This window comes from Argiope bruennichi, chromosome 11 (assembly GCF_947563725.1).
Source record: "Argiope bruennichi chromosome 11, qqArgBrue1.1, whole genome shotgun sequence".
Lineage (NCBI taxonomy): Eukaryota > Metazoa > Arthropoda > Arachnida > Araneae > Araneidae > Argiope > Argiope bruennichi.
Window position 1 is genome coordinate 44,369,459 of NC_079161.1, and position 21,824 is coordinate 44,391,282.

At 30.3% G+C, this 21,824-nt stretch overlaps 1 protein-coding gene across 1 annotated transcript in view; it reads right to left on the bottom strand.

Moving 5' to 3' along the window:
- Positions 1-21,824, bottom strand: part of LOC129956545 (cell adhesion molecule DSCAM-like) — a 163,659-nt gene that overhangs the window by 68,090 nt on the left and 73,745 nt on the right. The window contains exons 7-8 of the mRNA XM_056068471.1: positions 18,416-18,703; positions 9,776-9,901 (exon numbers count right to left, since the gene is read on the bottom strand). Coding sequence (XP_055924446.1) covers positions 9,776-9,901; positions 18,416-18,703 — 414 coding nt within the window. The remainder of the gene's footprint in view (positions 1-9,775; positions 9,902-18,415; positions 18,704-21,824) is intronic.

A 21,824-nucleotide genomic window follows, 5' to 3' on the forward strand; every position in this document is an offset into this window, starting at 1 on the left:
GTCAAGTACATTCGTTACCAGTAGGTGCTCAAAATTCCGACCATTTACACGAACAAGGGGTTTAAAACTCTGTTATATCTACCACCGAATATTTTCAGAAACGCCTGGCATATCGCGGACTATGATTGCGGCATATCTGCTGAGATATGTGGTATCGACATGACGGAGCTCCAGACCATAGCATAATTGTTGCCGTGATTACCTGAACCAAACATTCGAACGTTAATGGATTGGCAGAGATAGACCGATCGCTTGGCTACACAGTTCACCTGATTTATCGTCAATGGATTTCTTTTTGTGCTGGGCAATGACAGATCGTGTGTATGAGACCCCCGTCGACAGTGAAATGTACCTTGTTGTACGAATAGTGACCACCGCAGCCATTGTCCGTGATATGACAAGCGTTTTTGAAAATGTTCGGTGGTCACTTCAATGGTGCTGTGAATCCTGTGTTCGTGTAAATGGTCACAATTTTGAGCACCTACTGAGAACTTGTACTTTACCTTGTAGGGAATAAAATTCACATTCTTTACCATTTTACTGTACTGTTTCCTTGTTTTCACTTCACTTGTCCTTTTTGTCCATGCAGATACAGTTTGCGTACATATTTTCCTATGTAAAATTGGTTTCCTGACGTATTCCCTACCTCCCCACTGAATTTGGACGATAAGTTTTGAATCCCCCTGTATTATGTTTCAAATATATGGAATTTACGTATGCTATTCTTAATTAGGAAAGTTTATGGTCATCAAACAAAACAGGCGGCACAAAGAAAAAGGAATTGCATTTTGTTTTAAAATGAAGTTATTAATTAAAAATTCAGAGCTCTCGGACAAATCACTGTGTTTATTTAATTATTTATTATGTTTTAAATATATGGAATTTACATATGCTATTCTTAATTAGGAAAGTTTATGGTCATCAAACAAAACAGGCGGCACAAAGAAAGAGGAATTCCATTTTTTTTTTAAATGAAGTTATTAATTAAAAATTCAGAGCTCTCGGACAAATCACTGTGTTTATTTAATTATTTATTTATTTAAATTTCAAAAAATCAAATGTAAATCTAATCTTTTATCCACAACATTGAACCATAATGTTGTATTTGCATATAAATCTTTGTCTTTCTTGAATCCCTCATTCATTGCATTCAGTGAGAAACCATTTTCACATCAATCATTTTACAAAAAGAATGACGGCCTAAAAGCATTATCATTTTAATGAAAGCGAGAAAAAAATATTTAGTTTTGAAATTAATGTCTAAAGAAAGAATCATTTGAAGTGTTAACATCGGCAGAAGCATGCGAATGAAAAATCCAATGAAATATTAATATAGAAACGAATTTCATTACAAAATTTTAAAATTATTTTTAATTGCAATAATATATGTAACATTGCAGTATTCATTAAAATTAAAATTGAAGTGTTTACTAAAATTAAATTTGAAGAATTTATAAAAATTCGGTAAAGAAAATTGAACGGAAAGAACTCCGCGTTATTTTTTTCAATTCCAAAGTAGAATAAAAATGAATTTTGTGTTATGATACAATCCAGATTTATGAACATAAAATATCAAGAATCCGATTGATTTTAAATTAAATGAAATTTTAATAGCCCTTAAATTAATATTAATAAATTTTAATCAATAATTAATTTTTTTATTAATTAAATGATTAAAATTATAGAATTCGTTTTTAATGAGAACAAAAATAATAACTGCCTGCAAAATTTTGTAGCTTTAAATCAATTGATCTGCCCCATAAACGGTTTTATATGGTATTTGCATAGCATAGTTTACACATAACATACCGCCGAGAAAATAATAACACGTTAAAAAACTGATTAATGTTTTTTTTTCCTTCTCTTAACTTGATTGTTTAGTCCGTTTTTGTAAACGGCATTAATAAGAATCATTACGCTGAAAATTCAACGGCTGATGCAATCAATTCAAATCTCTGTCTACATCTTATATCTTTTGCATCTATATTAACTGTTTTTTAACTTATAACAAACAGAAAAGGCAATAAGCTTTTCACAGTTGGTTACTGATAATAATTCGAATGGCCCAGAAAACTTTGATTTAATACTTTAAATCAATTATTAAAAGAATAAAAAGACAAAGAAGTGCGCTACTTCCTGCGCGCGATCATTTATTTTAATGACATATTGGAACGAAAATTATTTACAGTCACGCATTTCTCAAAGTTGAAACGATAATGAGCATTTCCGCCATTTGCGAATCCATGGATTAGAAGTATTGCAACAACATGGAGCAAATACCATCATCAAATTAATTGCATTACAAAATTGCATTCAAACATTAATGCAGCTTCAGAATAACTCAATTAATTGCGAACTTTGAACAACGAATTCACGGCATTCCAGTAATTTGTGATTTACACTTCGAGCACCTTATAATTACATAAAATCCGGGAATGATTTGCAATTGTTATGATTCCATCAGTAATAGGGGGAGGGGGGTTAGTATTAATCATCCTGAAAATTCTTAATAAAGTAAATAATCATATTTCTGTTTCGATAAAAAATAAAAGTTAGTATCGAAAAATGTTCCATGGTCTTGCAAATTATATCAATTTCCTTTTCATTAACAACGGGTTGACTGTTGATATTTTTGTATACTCTTGCAATGATGTAGTTACTCACACTTTCAAAATACATTTTTTTATTAAAAAATGTCATATTATTTTAAATAAATTTTTCTATTTTTTTCCTTTAGATTTATGTATTACCAATGTTTAATAAATTAATATTAATTTTTTTATATTATTAATTTTTTGTTGAAGTTGATTGAAAATATTCTGAAAGTGATAAAATAACATCGCTTCCATCTAAATTTAATTCCCTGTTCAGTTAGCAAATTATATGTTCTGAAGGATGTTTTCTTGAATTGTAATTGAGTAATTTTGAAAATGATTTTTACTTATGAAATTCTTTATTCACATATTTTATATTATTAAATAATATAAAATAAATGTGCGAAGAAATATATATTTGAATAGATATGTTACGGCCAATAAGAATTATCAGTTATTATTAATAATAACCGGCCATTATTATTAATAACCAAATAAGCCGGTTAAAGTAAATAATTTATGAGCGTTTGTCACACTAACCAGTTAATATTAATACTAACCAATAAAGTTTGGTCAATGTCAGTTTTTGCGTTTTTTTATGTGATGCCAACAGCTAGACTATATCAGTTGGCTGTTCATTTTACAAGTTAGTCTCCCGATTCTTTCGTTGTCAGTTTTTGACGTTTATATTATGGTTTTTCACAAATTAATATAGTTACTTTAACAAATTTTACGACGAGATAATAGATGTCGATTTAGAAGTCATGAAGTCACATTTCAACAACTATTTAGACATGCTCAAATCATAAAAAGGAAAAAAAAAATTAGTTATTATAAGCCATTAAATCCATCCGTTTTTTTTTTTTTAATTCTTTAAAATATTTTTTTTCTCTCAGCTGATAGATATTGCGATTGTTCAATGACTTCTCCCTCCCCCATAAAAAAGACATCTAATTAATTAGGAAATAAACAAATAGATGTAAGAAAAAATATCATAGAAAAACTTTATAGCAAATTTAAAAAACATATACAAAGAGGCATACCCATATCCCAATCCTATATAAACCGTTTTATCACACTGATCAAACTTCATTGGAAATTATTAATAATAACCGGTTAAAGTGAATTGTTTGCGATATTTCTCACTTTGACCAAAAAAAATAGTTATTAATAAAGACCGGTTAGTATTAATAATAAGCAATAATTCAAAATGATTGTAACAGATATATTTGAATTGTTTAATTATACCATATGAATCAATATATTTTTAATGCTTTTAAATGTATTCTAAATTCAAAGATGTATTTATTAAAGGAAATAAAGAATATTTTATGCGGAAATGCTATTTTGAAGTAACATGGTTCGCGTCGCTAAATTTAATAATGCAACATTTTTCTATTCTTAAATTTAACATTATGCATTTAGAGGCAAGATGAAAATACTGTCAATTCCTAATTATTGTTTATATCATTGCTACGAAAGCAGATATTAGTTCCGTTTTTCGTCACAACAGTTTGGCTTATTCATTGCTAGTTCCAATGAACTATTTAACGAGATGTTTATCGCAAAAAGCAATATTTACTTAAGTTTGGTATGTGCCACCCAGAATACTAGGATGTGATAGTGTTTGGTTATTTTACAACTTTCGAGTTTATTATCATTTGTCTCTTATATTTGGTGATATATTTATGGTTGCGCCACAGTATAACTGGAATGCAATGTTAATTGAACTTCCATTAGTGTCTCTGAAAGTGAAATATCTGTTCCTTCTTCTCTGTGATTGTATGTAAAATAAAATGGAGAGAAAAAAAGGAAAAGTTATCTTTATCCTTGGAAAATATTAGTCTCTAGGGTGGCAGCAGACAATCTCCGATGATGGTGCATGCAAGCTTTATTTTAATAGATAGTAAAATCGTCCGAAAGCAGATTTACTATATAAATGTTTTAAAATATATCCTGTAAGTAAAATAACGTAACGCATCAGTTTTAGATTACGAAAATATACATTTTATTACCTGAGGAATCTGATTACACTACTTCTTTTTTTTTTAGGATGTGCATTTTTTGCTAAATATCAAATTTTAAATTTATGTTTTGCGCTGATTTAAATTTCAATTTAATGACTTAAATACCCATAAATAAAAATTGAGTTTTCTGTTTGGGGTGTTTTTACATGGGGATCTTAAAAATAGTAAGACTATATATTTAGAATAAATATTTAATTAGAAATTTTTTGACCAAAACTCCGACTATAAACCTTTTATATGTGCATTTCCACTATGTCCTATAACCATACATTAAAGATTAAAGACTTGTTAAAAATTAATTTACCAATACTTAAAAAGAAAAACTACATTTATGATATTTTTAATGAACTATTTAACGAGATGTTTATCGCAAAAAGCAATATTTACTTAAGTTTGGTATGTGCCACCCAGAATACTAGGATGTGATAGTGTTTGGTTATTTTACAACTTTCGAGTTTATTATCATTTGTCTCTTATATTTGGTGATTTTGCAATGCCGAAGATAACATGAAGTTTCCCATGCGGCTGAGATCATGTTGTCCATTTGCTCCATTTTTTTTTTCTCTTAAATCACATCAATACAGAAGTAATTACTATTATTACAAATTACTACTTATTCTCTATGGGAATACTAGCATAGATATAGTAAACTGTCTTGAAAGTCAAAGCATTTTAATAACGCTATATTCAGAAATAATGTATCAGTTTTATGAAACAAAACATAACTTTTTGAAAGAAATAAAAAAATTGTGTGATTTTTTTTTTGAAAATTATAACGATGATTTTAATATTTTTCATCGTTTGAATTTTTCTTAACATTTTGAAATGCTTTTGAACTTTTCAAAATCTTGGTATATCCATTTGAACTATTTCAATCAGAAGTGGCTGAAAAATTTTTGAAATAAAGAATAAATTTTTGAAGAGAAATAAAAATTTGAAAGTTTTGCTGCAAAAGAATCCTTTATTAGTAAACATCAGAAATAATAATCAGCAGAAAAGAAAGAAACTAATAGGTAAATTAAGTCAATAACATTAAAAAAAAAAGAAGTATCTGAATGGCGTTTAAGGTCCTTATTACTTGAAATAAAAGGTGTGGTTTAAATTTGATTCTCGAAAGCAACTTAGATGACTCTAATAATCGCTTGTTTTATCTTTTTTTTTAAATTTATCCCAATTATATTTGATATTTGCGAAGCAATAATTCCCTCAGGTATCTCAATTTTTAAAATCTTTTTATTCATTTTTACTAAATGTTACCACATTAATAACCAACTAAATATAAAGAAACTTTTTTTTTGTTCACTTATGCAAGAGCACCATTTCAGTAAGGTTATTAAATGTACTCAAATGTTTCCACACAACGAATACTATTTAATACATTTTTTTTTTTTAAATATCAAGGATTAATGAATCGTGTTCCGCTATAGAAATTATTTGCTCTTGAGTAGCAAATAACTTTTTTTGAAATGCATAACTGTTGCTTTGTTTCAAAATGTTATTAATAATTTTTTATACAGTGTATCAAATAGATTATTCATCATAAGATAGGTAAATCACTTCATTAACCATTCTTGATTCAAAGAACCAAAATTTCTATAATCTTTTTATTTTTTTTATTTTTTACCGCCAACAAATTAATACGCCACTCTATTTAATTCCAGCATTTTTCCTGATTAAAATCGAATCCAATTATAATTTGAGAGCACTCCAAAGTAATGGAAAAAATAATGAAGAAGTTTTAAAACATCAGATACTTAAGAGAGGTGAATAAACGAATAATAAACGAATCTAGTGGATTCAAAAACACAAAAATAAACCAATTAATACTTGTAACCACTTCACGCTCTCCAATGTATGCATAACAAACATTATTTCCCCAATGTATTCCGTTTTAATTTCTTTTGATTTATGAAGTGGAGAGTTTTTGGAAATCCCTAAATAGGATTCTGTCCTCGACATCCATTTGTGTTTAACGATTTGGGATTTTGATTATTTCGATAATTAAAAGAAATGTAACGGATAAAAAAGTATATATAATTATGATTTCATGGAAATGACATTCATTGCATTTTTATCTCTGAAAATTCGTTTAATAAATCGAATTAATAATTTAAATTATGAGACTTTTTCCCGATTTTTAATTGGCTTTCGTTAAAATGAGTTTTTATTTCTAATCTTGTAATTTTAATTTGGGTAAATTTTTAAATTCGCTTCATTTTATTTTTAAAAAATTCAGTGTTAAATCAAATATGATATTAAAATCCTTATTTTCCAACAAAGATAAAAATCATTGGATAAAATTAATGCATTCGTTCCGTAATCTATTTAGAGGTCTAATTAAAAAGCTTGTTAATCTGCGTTATTTAAACCTGTTTAAAAGAGGAAGGGAATATTTTAGATCCTTAAAGGTGGATGTTGTTCTACATGTTACCACTAATCTAACCTATCCCAACGTCCACTATTTCCAAATAATAATCTTCAATATCTTTAAATAGAGTTTACACTTATTATTATATGACTTTTGTATCTTACCTTATCTTTAATTTCTTTTTTTTTTTTAATTTTATCTTAAACATTCTGTATTTGTTTATTATATCTTGAAACAACCTCTAGTATTCAAAAGCTATACTAGAGCTTAATTACAAAATTAACAAATAGTGCTCATATAGAAAATAAATATCTAATTTATGTAGGATAGTTCTGCATTATTTATTTTTTTAATTTGTACTTCTTAATGTGTTATGCGTCACACAGAGGGCAGCACAAATCAGTAATTACTAAAATGATCAACTGCGCATGCCTGTGAGTCCGGATGCGCAGAAAAGTGTAGAGACGAATGACTTGATACTTGGCTGTAGTGGCAGTTCGTTTAATGGAGCTTTTTAAGAAATTGAGCAAGTAGTTTAATATTTCTTTAGTTATTTTTTTTTCTTATTAATCTTATCTCCTATAACGGTAAGTAATCATTTTTAAATAATCGCAATTTTGTTAATCTTCAATAAATAGTGTTTTTACTTCTTCAATGTATTCGTTTTTAAAAAAAAAAAACTAGGCATAAACATCGACCGTTTAAAAAAAAACCCTGCAATTATAGTGAAATAACCTTGTATATTTACGCGGCAGAACATTTTGCATGAATAATTTTTAAATTAGTGAACTATATTTTAAAACATTATTATAGGGTTTCGAGTAACATTTGAAGTATAGCCTTTATAGCAGAAACTATTAAGTATAGACTTTTTTATAGAAGTGATGTTATATATAGAACTAAATAAGTCTGCTATTTCAGGCGGTACTAATAATTAGCTCGTCATGTTCTCACGTTGTGGTAAAAATCTTGGGAACCGCAGATTACAAATCAGCAACACTAGATTGATCAAATGACAAATTTATGGCTTGCTGTCCCTGTGGAGGAGTTCAGTTTTAAATTAACAACTATGTACTGGTCATTCTCGATTCAGTCTCCGACACTTTATATTTATGTAACAATGCCCGACATGTGCAACATGCCAAATAGTTTTAACTGTCCGTCATGTTTGGGTTGATCGGCTATTTTACTTTCTCCTATATACAGTATAAAGAAAGTATAGTAATCGTCAAAAAAATCCGGGATTTTAATGAATCTACACTTTTGAGACCTCCCTGTGTTAGAAAAACACATTTCTGGAAAATGACCGTCTTTCTCTCTGTTACAAAAATAACTCAAAAACGATTTGAACTGTACGGTTGAAATTTGGTATACAGTCTTTACATCAAATTTGCAAATGCCAATCAAATTTTGAATAAAATCTGTTCAGAGGAAGTCCATCTGTCCGGCTGTGTGAATAGAAGTTAATTCAATAAATATAAAATGGAGTGAGCTAGATAAATAAGATTTGGTACATAGATTTAACCCCTTACCTGCCGAGGATTACTTGCGATATTCGGTCCCCAGTGCCACGTATATATATACATATATAGTTACGAAACGTATATATACTCCAGGGACAGTTAACACATTGACGTAGGGAGACGTATATATACGCCCGCGGCAGGCAAGGAGTTAAGATCTGTCGTGTAGACAACTATTAAATTTTGAACCACATCCAATTACGAGTTGATCACTGATAAATAAACCCTATAATTCAAAGACGCAATGTATTAAATATATTAAATTTGGTGCTAGAATTTGTGACTACAAGTGCAGTTTTGTGCCAAATTTCTGTTTCAATCGGTAGAGAAAAATATCTAAAACAGAAATTCAATTTTCGGATACTATTAACGGCATGCCAAGGATTTATCGCCAAATAATTCGCCAAGGATCATATGATAGATTTTGTAAAAATGATTAAATTCACGTCAAAAGTTAATATTTCTTAACAATTGTAAACCAGCGCCGGGTAAGACATTCTCTGGCATAACAAATTTATTAGAGGGTAAGCAAGAATATTTTGAGACGATCACCCCCGCTGTTTTTGTTTTTTTTAACAATCATCATTTACTAGCTTTTAATTCGTTATACATGGATTTATGGTAGTGTGTGAATTAACTCCTGACTCAAATATTTTAAAATTTGTTTTTACATTACTGTTTAAAATTTGTCTGCTTCATAATTTTTTTGAATTTCATATGTACGATCTAAAAGCCTCTTTCCCATTTTCTAAAATTATCTTCATAAATTCCAGTTTTAATCCATTTGTTTTGCTTCCATAATTTGAATTTTATATATTTTTAAAGAATTTTTCAGACTTACGTCGATTGGATTTTTCTTAGCATTAGAATGACACAACATGGCCGATGCCTGGCTTTCATGACAAAAAATAAAATTATCTAATCTACTTTCATGCGATTCTAAGAGCTCCCATGCTATTTTTAACAATAGAAGTATCACATTCCATATTTTTTTTCTCAAGACTACCTGATTCATTGACTTAGGGAATTCAAACGATTTCATTTTTAGAATTTTCACATTTATCCAATAACTAATTAAATATCCCCATAGATGGTAGCATATGCTGTTAAAGTGTCACTTCTTAGTATGCGTTTAAAAGGCAATTAGCTCATAGAAACCATTATTAAAACGCTTAGCTAGACATTTATAAATTTTATTCTAATTAAGCAAAACTCTTGTTGAAGAAATTATCTTTCATTGTTGCACAATTCTTAAAGTCTCACCTGTGTGGAGAAGTTTTTTCCATAATATACTAGGTGCTGGAAAACCAACAGCAGCACAATCTATCCATACTCTCTGACCCAGAATTACGGAAGCATTCTTTGGTTCAACAGTCCACTGTGGAGCAACTAGAAAAAAAGAAAATAATTCTGTGAAGTTTTAAATAACTTATGTTGAAAATATACGATTAAATACTTTCATAAGCAAATATTGTTCAAAATATATTTGAACATCGTTATATATTTTTAAGAACACCTTTAATGCAAATGAAGTTTTACTTCTTTAGAAACTTTTTTTTTTCTATATTCTGTTAAGTTATAGTCAACTTGAAGGCATTTTAACTTAATGTTAGTTTTAATGTTTGGGAATTTAACCATATTTAATTAATTAATTAAATTTGTATTTTATTAACTTAAAATTCCAAAAATATTAAAACAGAACATTGGCATGAAGAAAACTTTATAAAACACAATGGATAAATGCACGAAATTTTAAACTTTTAGCACATCAATAAGTAAATAATTGATTAAGAAATTATACTTTTACAAAAACTAAACATGACAAATAAAATGATGAATTAAATTTTAAGTAATTGAAAATATTGAGAAAATTTAAATTACTACGCCACTATAATTAGCATTTAATTTAACTTATTAAAGTTATTATCTTATATTTATTGTAATTATTGTGCAGAATCTTTCGTTTGTAAACTGTAATAATTGTATAATTTGGGTAAAGGTTTTTTTTCCTATTCTTTTATCATGGAATTAAAGAAAAGTACCATGCTACTTCTTAGATTCGAATTTAGGAAAGACTGAAAGCAATGATAATTTTTTTAAAAAAATTGCTACCTTTAAGCGCACTCTTTTCAGAGACAATAATTTCATGCAAAAAAAAAAAAAAAAAAAAAAAAAAAACAGATTAGTCCTGCTAGAGTAGAAAAATATTAATATAGTGGTGCACTACTAAACCAGGGGTGGGCAGACTTTCTCAGGGTAGGGGTAGGTAGATATTTCTAATTTTTTTCTAGGTTTTGCGGTTGACCCAGTCCTTTAGGCGTGGTGAGCAATGGTCTACAATATTTATTGCAGCTTAATAATAAATACGAAATATGTACTGAACTACAAATAAACTAATGATAGTAAGATACAAAGATAATAATAATAACCATAAATATAATAATATCAAATGATGCATTTAATATCAAACAATTCAAAATAACTAATTTTCATCTAAAGTTAGCCCTCTTAGTTATAGTCTTAGTTATAACCAATCTTTAATATCTCGGTATATAACTAACTGCTAACCTTGCACTGGATTTTAAATGGTCGTCTGTGAGAAGGGAAAAATATGCTGTTTTTATTATATTCATCGCAGATTTACACAGATAGGTAGAGCCAAAAACTATGTTAAAAATATGCAACTTTTTTTCCAAAATTGGGTTACTTTACTTCGTCCATTAAATTACAAAAATTATTGTTATGTTCTGAATCACGTGCTTTAAAATTATCTCATTTTGAAGGAGTTTCCATCAAAAAGAGAGAGAGAATATATAATTTAGATTTTCAGTTATTTCTTCTACAACAACAATGGCCGGCGTCCTGGCATAGGGGTAGCGTGTCTTCCCAGTGATCTGGGCGTCCTGGTTTCGAGTCCCGGTTCGAGCATGGTTGTACATTTGTTCTATCTGTGAGACGTGTGAATGTACCGCCCTGTAAAAAGGAGTTGTGCAATCGAATGTGATGCGTGAGTAGCTAAGACGTGTTCTTGGCCCTACTAAAAACAAGAGACGCTCCTTTGGATTAAAGTCGTTGACTTCGTCAGCGAGCTTATCCATGGCAAGCGCCATTATAAAAAATAACATCAACATTTTCACGTAGGTAAAACATGAATGTAGCAATTGGTTTCTTTTAATATGAGCGTCTTAGAACTTAGTAAAAGTGGTACCCCAAATTTTCTTGGTGATCCACCGATCAATCGCGATTGACTTAATGCTCACCCCTGTACTATAAATATAAATGAAAATTTCTAATGGTGTAAAATTCTTTAGGGAAATTCTCCAATACTTTTTTTCTTATATAAGTTTTAATATTCTGTGAAATAAAAATATTAAAAGTCGTATAAGAAAAAAAAGCATTGCTTTTCATTACTCTTTCAAGTATCACCTGTCAAAAATAAAAATAATAAATATTTCTTGGTGATATTTTATTTTTCATCTATTCCAGTTGAATAATATACAGGATTAAGTAAATGCAAGCAAATCACAAAAAGAAAGAAAAACATGAGCTTCGTTTCAATAGATTGACTTGTCAGACACTTGAGGCGACCATTTAGAAAACTACGAACAGCAGCAAAAACAAATCATTCAAGCATAACTCATTCGCTCTATGATTTAGGGATTTAATTTAAATCTAGCGAACGAAAATCCCCCTTTGAAAGTTTCTCAGTCGAGTAAAAATACTTCTGAATCATTTTAAGCGCCCGGAGGCTCAGTCACTTGCCGCGTCAGTGGAAAAAATTTTCAACTAAAGCTTAAAATTAATAAGGTCATTATAAAAAGCTCAAAGGAAGAGGAAAGAACTACTCCACCTGTTGAATAATGGAAATAAAATCTTCAACAGGAAACGAAGCTTAACTATTAAGCATGGAATGCCAGAGGTCGAAACGTGAAAAACTGAGATTTGAGAAATAATGAGATTAATAAGCTCGAGGGCTTTTAAGCGAAGCAATTTTGAAAGTTAAGCTCGAATGCAGAGTACAGAGGTACTTTTTTATGCACATACTTAAAGTTAATAAGTAGATGATATGCTAGGATTTAGCGGAAACTAATACGCTTTCGCAGGGGGCTTTAAAAATGATGATGTGTGGGCTGTATAGGGACAGATTTAAAGGGAAAGTTTTCTGAAATTCAGGCAAGTATAAGTTGAGTTCTGAACTCGTATTTATTTTTCAATAAGCATAGATTATATATAAAAATTTCACATGTCGGCATTCAAAGGAATATAAATAAAATATGAAATGCAATGAAAATAAAGATCTTGGATAAATGGCAGATGAAATAGAAAATGCACTTTAATTAATCAAGAAGCATTGATATGAAAATATGCACTATACTTCAAAATAATGTGACTCATTTTAGAGATTTATTTAAATTAGCATGTCAACGAATAATTAGGATATCTGCTTTAAATAATTGTTGAACGAATTTAGAAAGAAAAAAAACATATGAATTCTGTTTTCTGGCTCTGTTTGAAGCTTCAAACCAGCATTATTCAGAAACTAATAGAAAGAAGTGCACTTAGCACCTCACATTTGGACTGTTTGATTGAAGATGGTTGAATGGTTCCAAAATTTGACTTACATTAGTTTATAATTTCTTGCAAATGTGAATAGGTCCAAATTATCCCTATTAGTACAAGATATTATAAGATATCTTCATGATATTGTCCAACATTCTGAATGGCGATCAATATCGTTGAAACAGGCTTGAAAATGAGGGTTTATCTCACTCTTTTTTTTAGGTAGAGAGAAGGGTGTTATATAAAGCATGGAATAAATTCACAGCACATTTAGTATAATTCCAGGGAGAGAAGTCAATTCCATATATTTTTTATCCATACGAGGTATTAATTATTAATTAACTTTATCCATAATTTAACCATTAACTCCGCCCGGTCAATAGGCACACGGATAAAACTTAATGACTGGACCAACACGACAGCAACATTGGCGGACACTGTGGTTGAGTCCTAAGGACCATCACTGGTCACGGCACAACACTTCCCTTAGGAAGTAAGTCGATGCGAAGTAGCCAAACCTCAGCTCTTTCTGTGCCCAACAGGGCGATGAATACTAACCACCATACTGGCAGCTTCTCATCCTCATTTTTCAGGTGCCTCTCAGTGGAAATATTTTTTATCTGTAGGAATGTTTTTTTTTCGCCTTATTGTTGCGATGGGAGTCTGTTTTCGCAGAGAAGTTGTATGTCGTTAGCCATATAAAAGAGATTAGAGCAAAACTGAGTATTAGCACAGGACGAGGTAACTGAATTGACAGTCTGTGTGGTTCTCAAACGAGTAGAAGTGGATAAAAGGCCCTTGCATAAATAGAAGTTTTTTTGATTAATACGTTTAACTTCTGCAAAAAATTTTTAAAAGATGTGTCCTGGTTTCTTTTAAATAATTTATTTTTGTCTTCGCAGTTTTGAGCAGAAATAAATTAATTATACTTATTTTATTACTTTATATGCCAGTAAAATGTTTATAACAACCAACAATAATTACTATTCATGCAACAATGGAGAAAGCTAACGGTTTTTTATACCTCATTAATCCATCCTACCCCACCACTGCTATCTTTTTCTTTGTCGATTGTGGAGATATATTTTAGGCTATAACATTTCTTAATCAAAGAACATAGAACAGAACAAAATTAAATAATATATTCTGTGGCATCACCGAAAAAGTATATTTAATTTATCAGAGATTCAATCACCCTGTTATCAAATCCTAGGAAGAGATTTGCCACTACTCAAGAATTTATATTAAATTACTTAACTATTAAATATATTAACTATTAAGCATAGATAATTTGGAGTACTTGCAGTAAGCGGTGCCATTAATGGATTGAAATAAGTGGTTTTTAATGTAGTACCAAAAGTACGGAATCAACTATTCTAGAAGAGTCAATATTTAGAAACATATTGTCGAACGAAGCTTTTAGACAACGTTGAAAATACCAGCGAATCATCATCTGATTTTTTGACATATTGTCACGTAGGTACTTTAGTGTGGAACTCAATAACACACACAAGAAGTAGAGCTAAACCAATTTATTAATTCAACTCTGAACTCAGAGACTGACAGATCTTCTGTTTTTATACTAGCAGGGAAAGTTTCCAGAATATTTTTCTGGAGACAGTAAGAAAAGTCCAGAACACTTGTCTGGTAAACTAAAGAAATGTCCAGAATCTTTTGGAACATGAAATAAAGGAATAATAATAATCAAGGAATTAAATATTTACACAGAATGTGAATCGCATTGTCTCTAGCAGGATTCGAACTTACGATCTCTTGATTAGGAGCCCAGTGCTATGACCGTTCGGCCATGGAGAGTCGACTGCCGCTTTTTAATGTGGCAATATATTCCAATGATAAAAAGTGACCTAAAATGTCTTTATAAAATATTATAATTTTACATTATTTCTTAATAAAACAAATGCAACTTTCAGCCAGTTTTAAAAAAAAGGAAGTTATTTTGTAATTTTGATTCTAAAAATTCAACATGCTAAAATAATGTTTTCATGAAACAACACTCATTTCATGAATTATTTTTTTTCTAGAATGCTAATGAATTTCTTCTATGAATAAGTTGAATGTAGTCAAATATCAGATCTCATTAATTATACAGCATTAAATATCCATATATAAGATGGATTTGATATTTAAAATAATTTGAATGTAAGAAAACATTGATCATTGGTTTTTGAAAAAAAAAAATTCTGTAGCAAATACAGACCTCTACATAGCTAATTAATTCAAAATCGAATTAAAGTGTTATCAATATATAGTGCGGTTCAGAACAATCGTTCAATAATTTTTCAGGAGAAAAGAAATACAAAACATAACAATTTTGACATAAAAAGATGAAATCGTCAATAAGAGGGGGTTCGGTGTGACTATGAACGAATAGGGCATAAAGCGAACTGATTTGTCATTCTAGCTTTTTATCAACGTCGAATCTATATTTTGGATAAACGCTTAATCTGTCATAAAGGAATTGTGATAGGAGTTGACTGAAACGTCAAAACTGTAGCTGTAACGGTAACTAGTAAATGAATAGAAGCAATGTCTACAATAAACATGTATGTCTTCACGTCGAGGTTCTTAAAATCATTCTAGTTAATAACGTTTATTACAAAGTAATTATGCACTACTGACAGTTATTTACAATTGAAAAAGAAATTCAGCAAGACAGCATGGTGTATACTTATGCTATCAAATCGACGTTTGTATTGGCTTTATGGGAAACAGATATCTACCTGATTCACCGGAGAAATTATAGGATTTTCTTAGAGGAGGTGTTTCCAGATTTCCAATCCAGCAGATATTTTTTAAATAGAGGGGTGTTTTTTTCAGTGCATAATTATCGCAACATCATGCATAGTGTTAAATCTGTTACGTTTGAGTGCTGTTTTTGTTTGAGTCTTGTTGATTGTTTTAGTGTTGTTGTTACGTTTGAGACATGTCTCTATGCAATTATTGATTTTATTTTATTTCTAATCTCCCATAACAATGTTGAACATTCTGAATTACTATGTATATATATACAGGGTGTCTCAAAACCCTTGACAGCGACATTAATTCCTTAAATATTGATCATAGACATATACTGTAAATTACAAAGTTGCGTAAAAAAATGAGCGAAATGTTATGAAATCGATTAAAATTTTCAGGCGATAAAACTTAGAAAAATACAAAATTTAAATTTTTTCCCAGTGAGTACATTCCCCATCCTCTAATAAAGTGCTGTTCAAAATTTCAGAATTTTATCATAAAAGTCACTAAGATATCTTAAAACAAAGTTGGTGAAGGGTCAATCACAAATTTAAATGCAAATGTTTACAGATTCAGGGCAGATGATGCGAAGCAGGGATGCATAATACGGAAATAAAATATGCTTCATATCTTTAGTTTTAAATACTAATTTTAAAATCTACGCTTTCTGGAAAATATTTTAGAATTTTATATAATGAATTTCAGAATATAACTTAAAAATAGCACAGTCAATGAACTTATGTAATCTTTAATTTAAGTAATGTCTTTTTTGTAAACTTTCCTTTGTGTAATCTTTCTTTTAAATTATTATTTCTACAAATTTTTAATTCTTTTGAACCAATAAATACCAAAATTATTATTTATTTAATCAATCATTACTTTCCTTGTTAATTTCTGCACGACCCCTAAAACACGAACAGCCGACATGATTTTTCCTCTTTGAGAACTCTTATCCAGGAATCGAAAAGTGATTCAAGTCAGCATTTATGTTTTTCATATCTTTGAGATATTTTAAATTACTGAAATTTTGTGCATGACCTTATTAGAGGATGGGGCACATTTTACTCTTTGGGGAATTTTTTTTTATACGGGGTCCGTATAAAAATTTAGATTTTGTATTTTTTGAAGTTTAATCCCATGAAAATTTTAATTGATTTCATAACATTGTACACCTTTTTTTAATGCAACTTTGTAATTTACAGTATATGCCTATGTTCAATATTTTAAGAATAAAAGTCGCGGTCAAGGTTTATGAGACACCCTGTATACTTACTATGTGCAAAATAAATTAGTAACCCAGCAGATCTTTTTTTAAATGATATTTTTTTCACTACGTTATTTTAAAAAAATATGCGTAGCAGTCGTTTGTTACGTTTGAGACTGACTATATGTTCCTATTAAATGATTGCTTGTTTTTATTTCTAATCTTTCACAAAACTGTTGAGCATTTTGAATTTCTATGTATGAAATAAAATGAACATTTAAATGGCTAGAGAATCTATGTTACACGAAAACTTGCATCACCTATTTGGTGTTTATTTCTATCTCTTAATAAGATCATACGCCTTACCTGAGCATCGAGTTGAATGGTGATAGATAATTCTGATGGAAATATCGGTAGAACTTTTACATAAATGACAATTTCATCTGGTTTCTGCACCAGTAAAATCATTTCCAGTAAAATCCAAATCATTAGTGCTGAAATGAAACATATGTTGTTGTTGTTACTTATGTTACGGCACTTTCCATGGACAAGCCCGCTGATAGTTTTTTAAGCCGGTGGGAAAGCGTGTCTTGTTTTTATAGTAACGCCATCTAGGGCCAAGAGAACAACTTAGCTACACACACGTCACAACCCTTTTTACGGGGCGGTCTTCATTCACGCATTTCAGTCACTCACCTACAGATTGTAATTTAGACCTGAATCAGAGAACGATCACCCCTGATCCAGTATCCCCAGTGGTATTACTCTCGACATGGATGACTTTGTGACTACGACCGATTTTATACGCACGTCAGCCATCAAGCACGCGGGGAAACTTCGAGCGGCGGGATTCGAATTCGCAACCTAAGGGACGCAAATCCAACGCTCTACCAACCAGCCTATGCCGGCCTCGTGAAACATATAGAACAGCACATTGGGTGTCGCGGTTTCCTATACAGGCCGCATGGTTATAGAGCCTGCTTTTATTAATTTTTTGCGATCACATGAAAGTTTCTCTGACTTCTCCATGTGCCGTGATGGGTATATTACCAAGGGAATTTATTTGATTTTCGGCCCATAAAATATACATCATGAATCACTCCAAATATACAATGATTTTAAATTAAACACATGATGGTGCAATTTTATCTGAAATATCTCGCCTGTCAATCTTAATTTCATTTCTGTTACAATATCATTTTAATGGTAAAATACATTTTTTAAAAGCTAAAATCTCGATCAGATATCTGAAATTCAGTAAAAGATTTATTGTAAAAGCACTGATTTATATTATTTGACAATTTTTCTATAAGAAACCCTCACATCATATCATAAAAGCAAAATGTTTCGTTTAAAAAATGATTACATTATCATTCACTTACCATTTACTATAAGCTGCATTGTCCTGTTATTCGATGCTGCGATGTTGGTGGCAACACAGGTATATTGACCTCGGTCACTGGACGCAACCTTCTTGAATGTCACGATAGAAGTATCTTCGAATGTCTGCACTGTCGTATCACCGTGGGCCAAGAAAGTTTGCCCGTTTTTCAACCAATGAAATCGCATGGGCGGGTCACCTCTGGTGACGACACACATCAGTTTAGTTCGAGTGTCCTCATCAATTGTAATGCTTTCTCTGAAGTAATGAGCGTCAATCACTGGTGGAACTAAAAGAAAAAAATCAAAAACTTTTAATAAAATAGATGTTATTATTATATTAATGTACAGCTCCAGTAGCTACATTTCTGCCAAAATCTGTTTTGTCATTATTATATTCTCTGAATCCTTGTTGTTGTTGTTTCTTATGGCACTTGCTATGGACAAGCCTGCTGTTACGAAGACAGCGATTTTAAGCCGGTGGGGGAGCGTCTTTTGTTTTTATAGTAGCGCTAACTAGGGCCAAGAGTACGACTTTGCTACTCACGCATCACTCATTCGCTTGCTCAAACCCTTTTTACAGGAGGGCACATTCACACATCTCACAGATAGCACAATGGAAGAACAACCATGCCCTAATCGGGACACGAACCCAGGACGCCTAGATCACGGGGAAGGCATGCTCCCCGTATGCGTGAATCCTTAAATAAAGCAATTAAACATTTGATTATTTAAAAATGTTTTCATCTGACCTAAAGGTAAAATTCTTCAATTCTGTTTGTTTCGTCATTGACACATTTAATTTAACCCTTTAGAAGGCCTTTTTTTCTAGTCATGGTATATTAAAACATTTTTAGGATTCAGATAGGCTTAAGAAAAGTTATTCTTTTAGCTTATAGATATTTTTTTGTGATTCATTAATAAATTTGGTTAAGTAATAATTAAGTAAAACTTTGTGTGAAATAAGGAACTGAAGCACCTAAGTTTCTGTCTTATTCAAAAATTTGACAGAACTTATTCCAATTTACATAGCTTCATGCAAAGATTTAAGAATTTGGTGGTAAGTTCCTTAAATACAGCATTCAAACATATGATTTATTTAAAAATAAAGATAAATGTTTTCATCTAACCTAAAGCTGATTCTGCAATTATGTTTGTTTCGTCATTGATTCATCTAATTTAACCCATAGAAAGGCCATTTTTTTCTACTCATGGTAAATTAAAAAAAAAATAGTATTGAAATTGACTTAAGAAAAAAGATTCATTTAGCTTATTACGTAAATTTTTAATTTGATTAATTAATTAATTTTGTAAATCAATAATTAAATAACACTTTGTGCGAGATAAGGAACTAAAACACCAAAGTTTCTGTCTTATTGAAAAATTTGACAGAACTTATACCAACTTACATAACTTCATACAAAGATTGAAGAATTTGGTGGGAAGCATATTTCACGCGGACCTAGAAAAGTTTAATACGCCCTTTGTTTTCGCCAAATAAATAGTAAGTTTTAAATAATTAATTGTTGTTATATCAAAATTTAAATGACAGTAATCAGAATTGGAAGAATATCCAGCACGTTATGAATAGTGAAGAATTTGTAGTTGAGAAAAATAAAATAACTCTGCTTGTCTTATAAAGTATTAAAATCTTTTAAATATTATGCTAACATTTTTTGTTTCCTTTAGAAGAATAATGAATTTTTTTATTATTTATTAATTATGTGAGGAAAGGTAACCTGCATTAATACTTGACATATATTTATTTATAAATAACATATAATTTAATACATGGACAAAACATCACTTAACTAACATAAAAACATATAAAAAGGTAAATGATTGTGAGCGGCACGTCTCAACGCCGAATTTTGCCAGTTTAGGCGCGAAACAATCATGTGATTATCATAACATAATCAGTGACGAAACACGTACCGTACAGATTTTTCAAACTCTGTACGGTACAAAACATTGATATCATCAAAATCTAAGAAAATGGACATAATCACCATGTTTCTCAAAGAAGTAGTCTTTAATTTAGTTTTACTTTATCTATTAGTTTAAATGTAGTATTAAAGTATCATTTTGAAAGTTGAATACTTTCTTTTTCTTTTTACTTGAAATACTTTCTTTTTGCATCTATGACTAAACGTAAATAAATCCCTTCACATTGAACATATTTTTCGTATCGAAATTAGTCACCAAAAGCAATTATTAATTTACTTATACGCCCCTTCAATAACTATATGTTAACAATAAATTAAAAAAAATGATCCCCAAAAATATTGATATCATCAAAATTTAATGAATGCCCAGAATTACCATGTTTCTCAAAAATGTGTTCTTTCATTCAGCTTTACGTTATCAATAATTTAAATTTAGAATTAAAGTATCACTTTGTAAATTAACAAAAAGATATAAGAATGTCTTGAAATACTTTCTTTTTGCATTTGTAGTGAAAACTTATAAGCCAATTAACAGCTATGCAACACGAGCAATGGTTTTTGAATCGTGGTCAAGTTACTGGGCTGCGAAACACAAGATCCCAGGTTCTATCCTCTCTCAAGCCAATCCGCCACATTGGTGACCTCGGACGATGAGCCTTCAACCTTCGTACAGCTGTTATGGCGCCATCTATCCACAGTTACCCAAAGTATCCAGACTCACTAGACGGGCAACACAAAGTCGTCAGGCTCACTTTACGCAACAGCAAGCCCTCACCCACACGCTTGACGCTTCTCAAATGGGTATACGCACATTAGACTCATCACCACTCGGCAGCCATATCGTTCATCTCACCTCCAACTCACTGGAGGGAGAGTATGTAGTGAAAGTTTATACGCTAGTTAACAGCTACGCTACACGAGCAATTGCTTTTGTATTGTGGTCGTGTTATTGGACTGCGAACCACAAGGTCCTAGGTTCTATTCTCGCTCATTCCAATCTTCCACACATTTATGACTAAACGTAAATAAATCTCTTCACATTGAGCATGGTTTTTTTTTCGTATTAAAATTCTTCATCAAAAGTAGTTATTGATTCATTTATATTTACCTTCAATAGCTATATGTTAACAATAAATTAACAAAATATCATACCCAAAAACATTGATATCATTAAAATGTAAAAAATGAACAGAATTACCCTGCTTCTCAAAAAAGTAGTTTTTAATCTAGCTTTGCTTTATCAATAATTTAAATTTAGGATTAAAGTATCATTTTGAAAGTAGACAAAAAGTTGTAATAATAATAATATCATGAAACACTTTCTTTTTGAATTTATGACTAAACGAGAATAAATATCTTCACATTGAACAAGTTTTTTTTCGTATTGATCTTAAGTACAAAAAGTGATGTCACTTCCTACTTAAGACTTCAAAATGCTTTTGCTCTTTGGTTAGTCATCATTTCT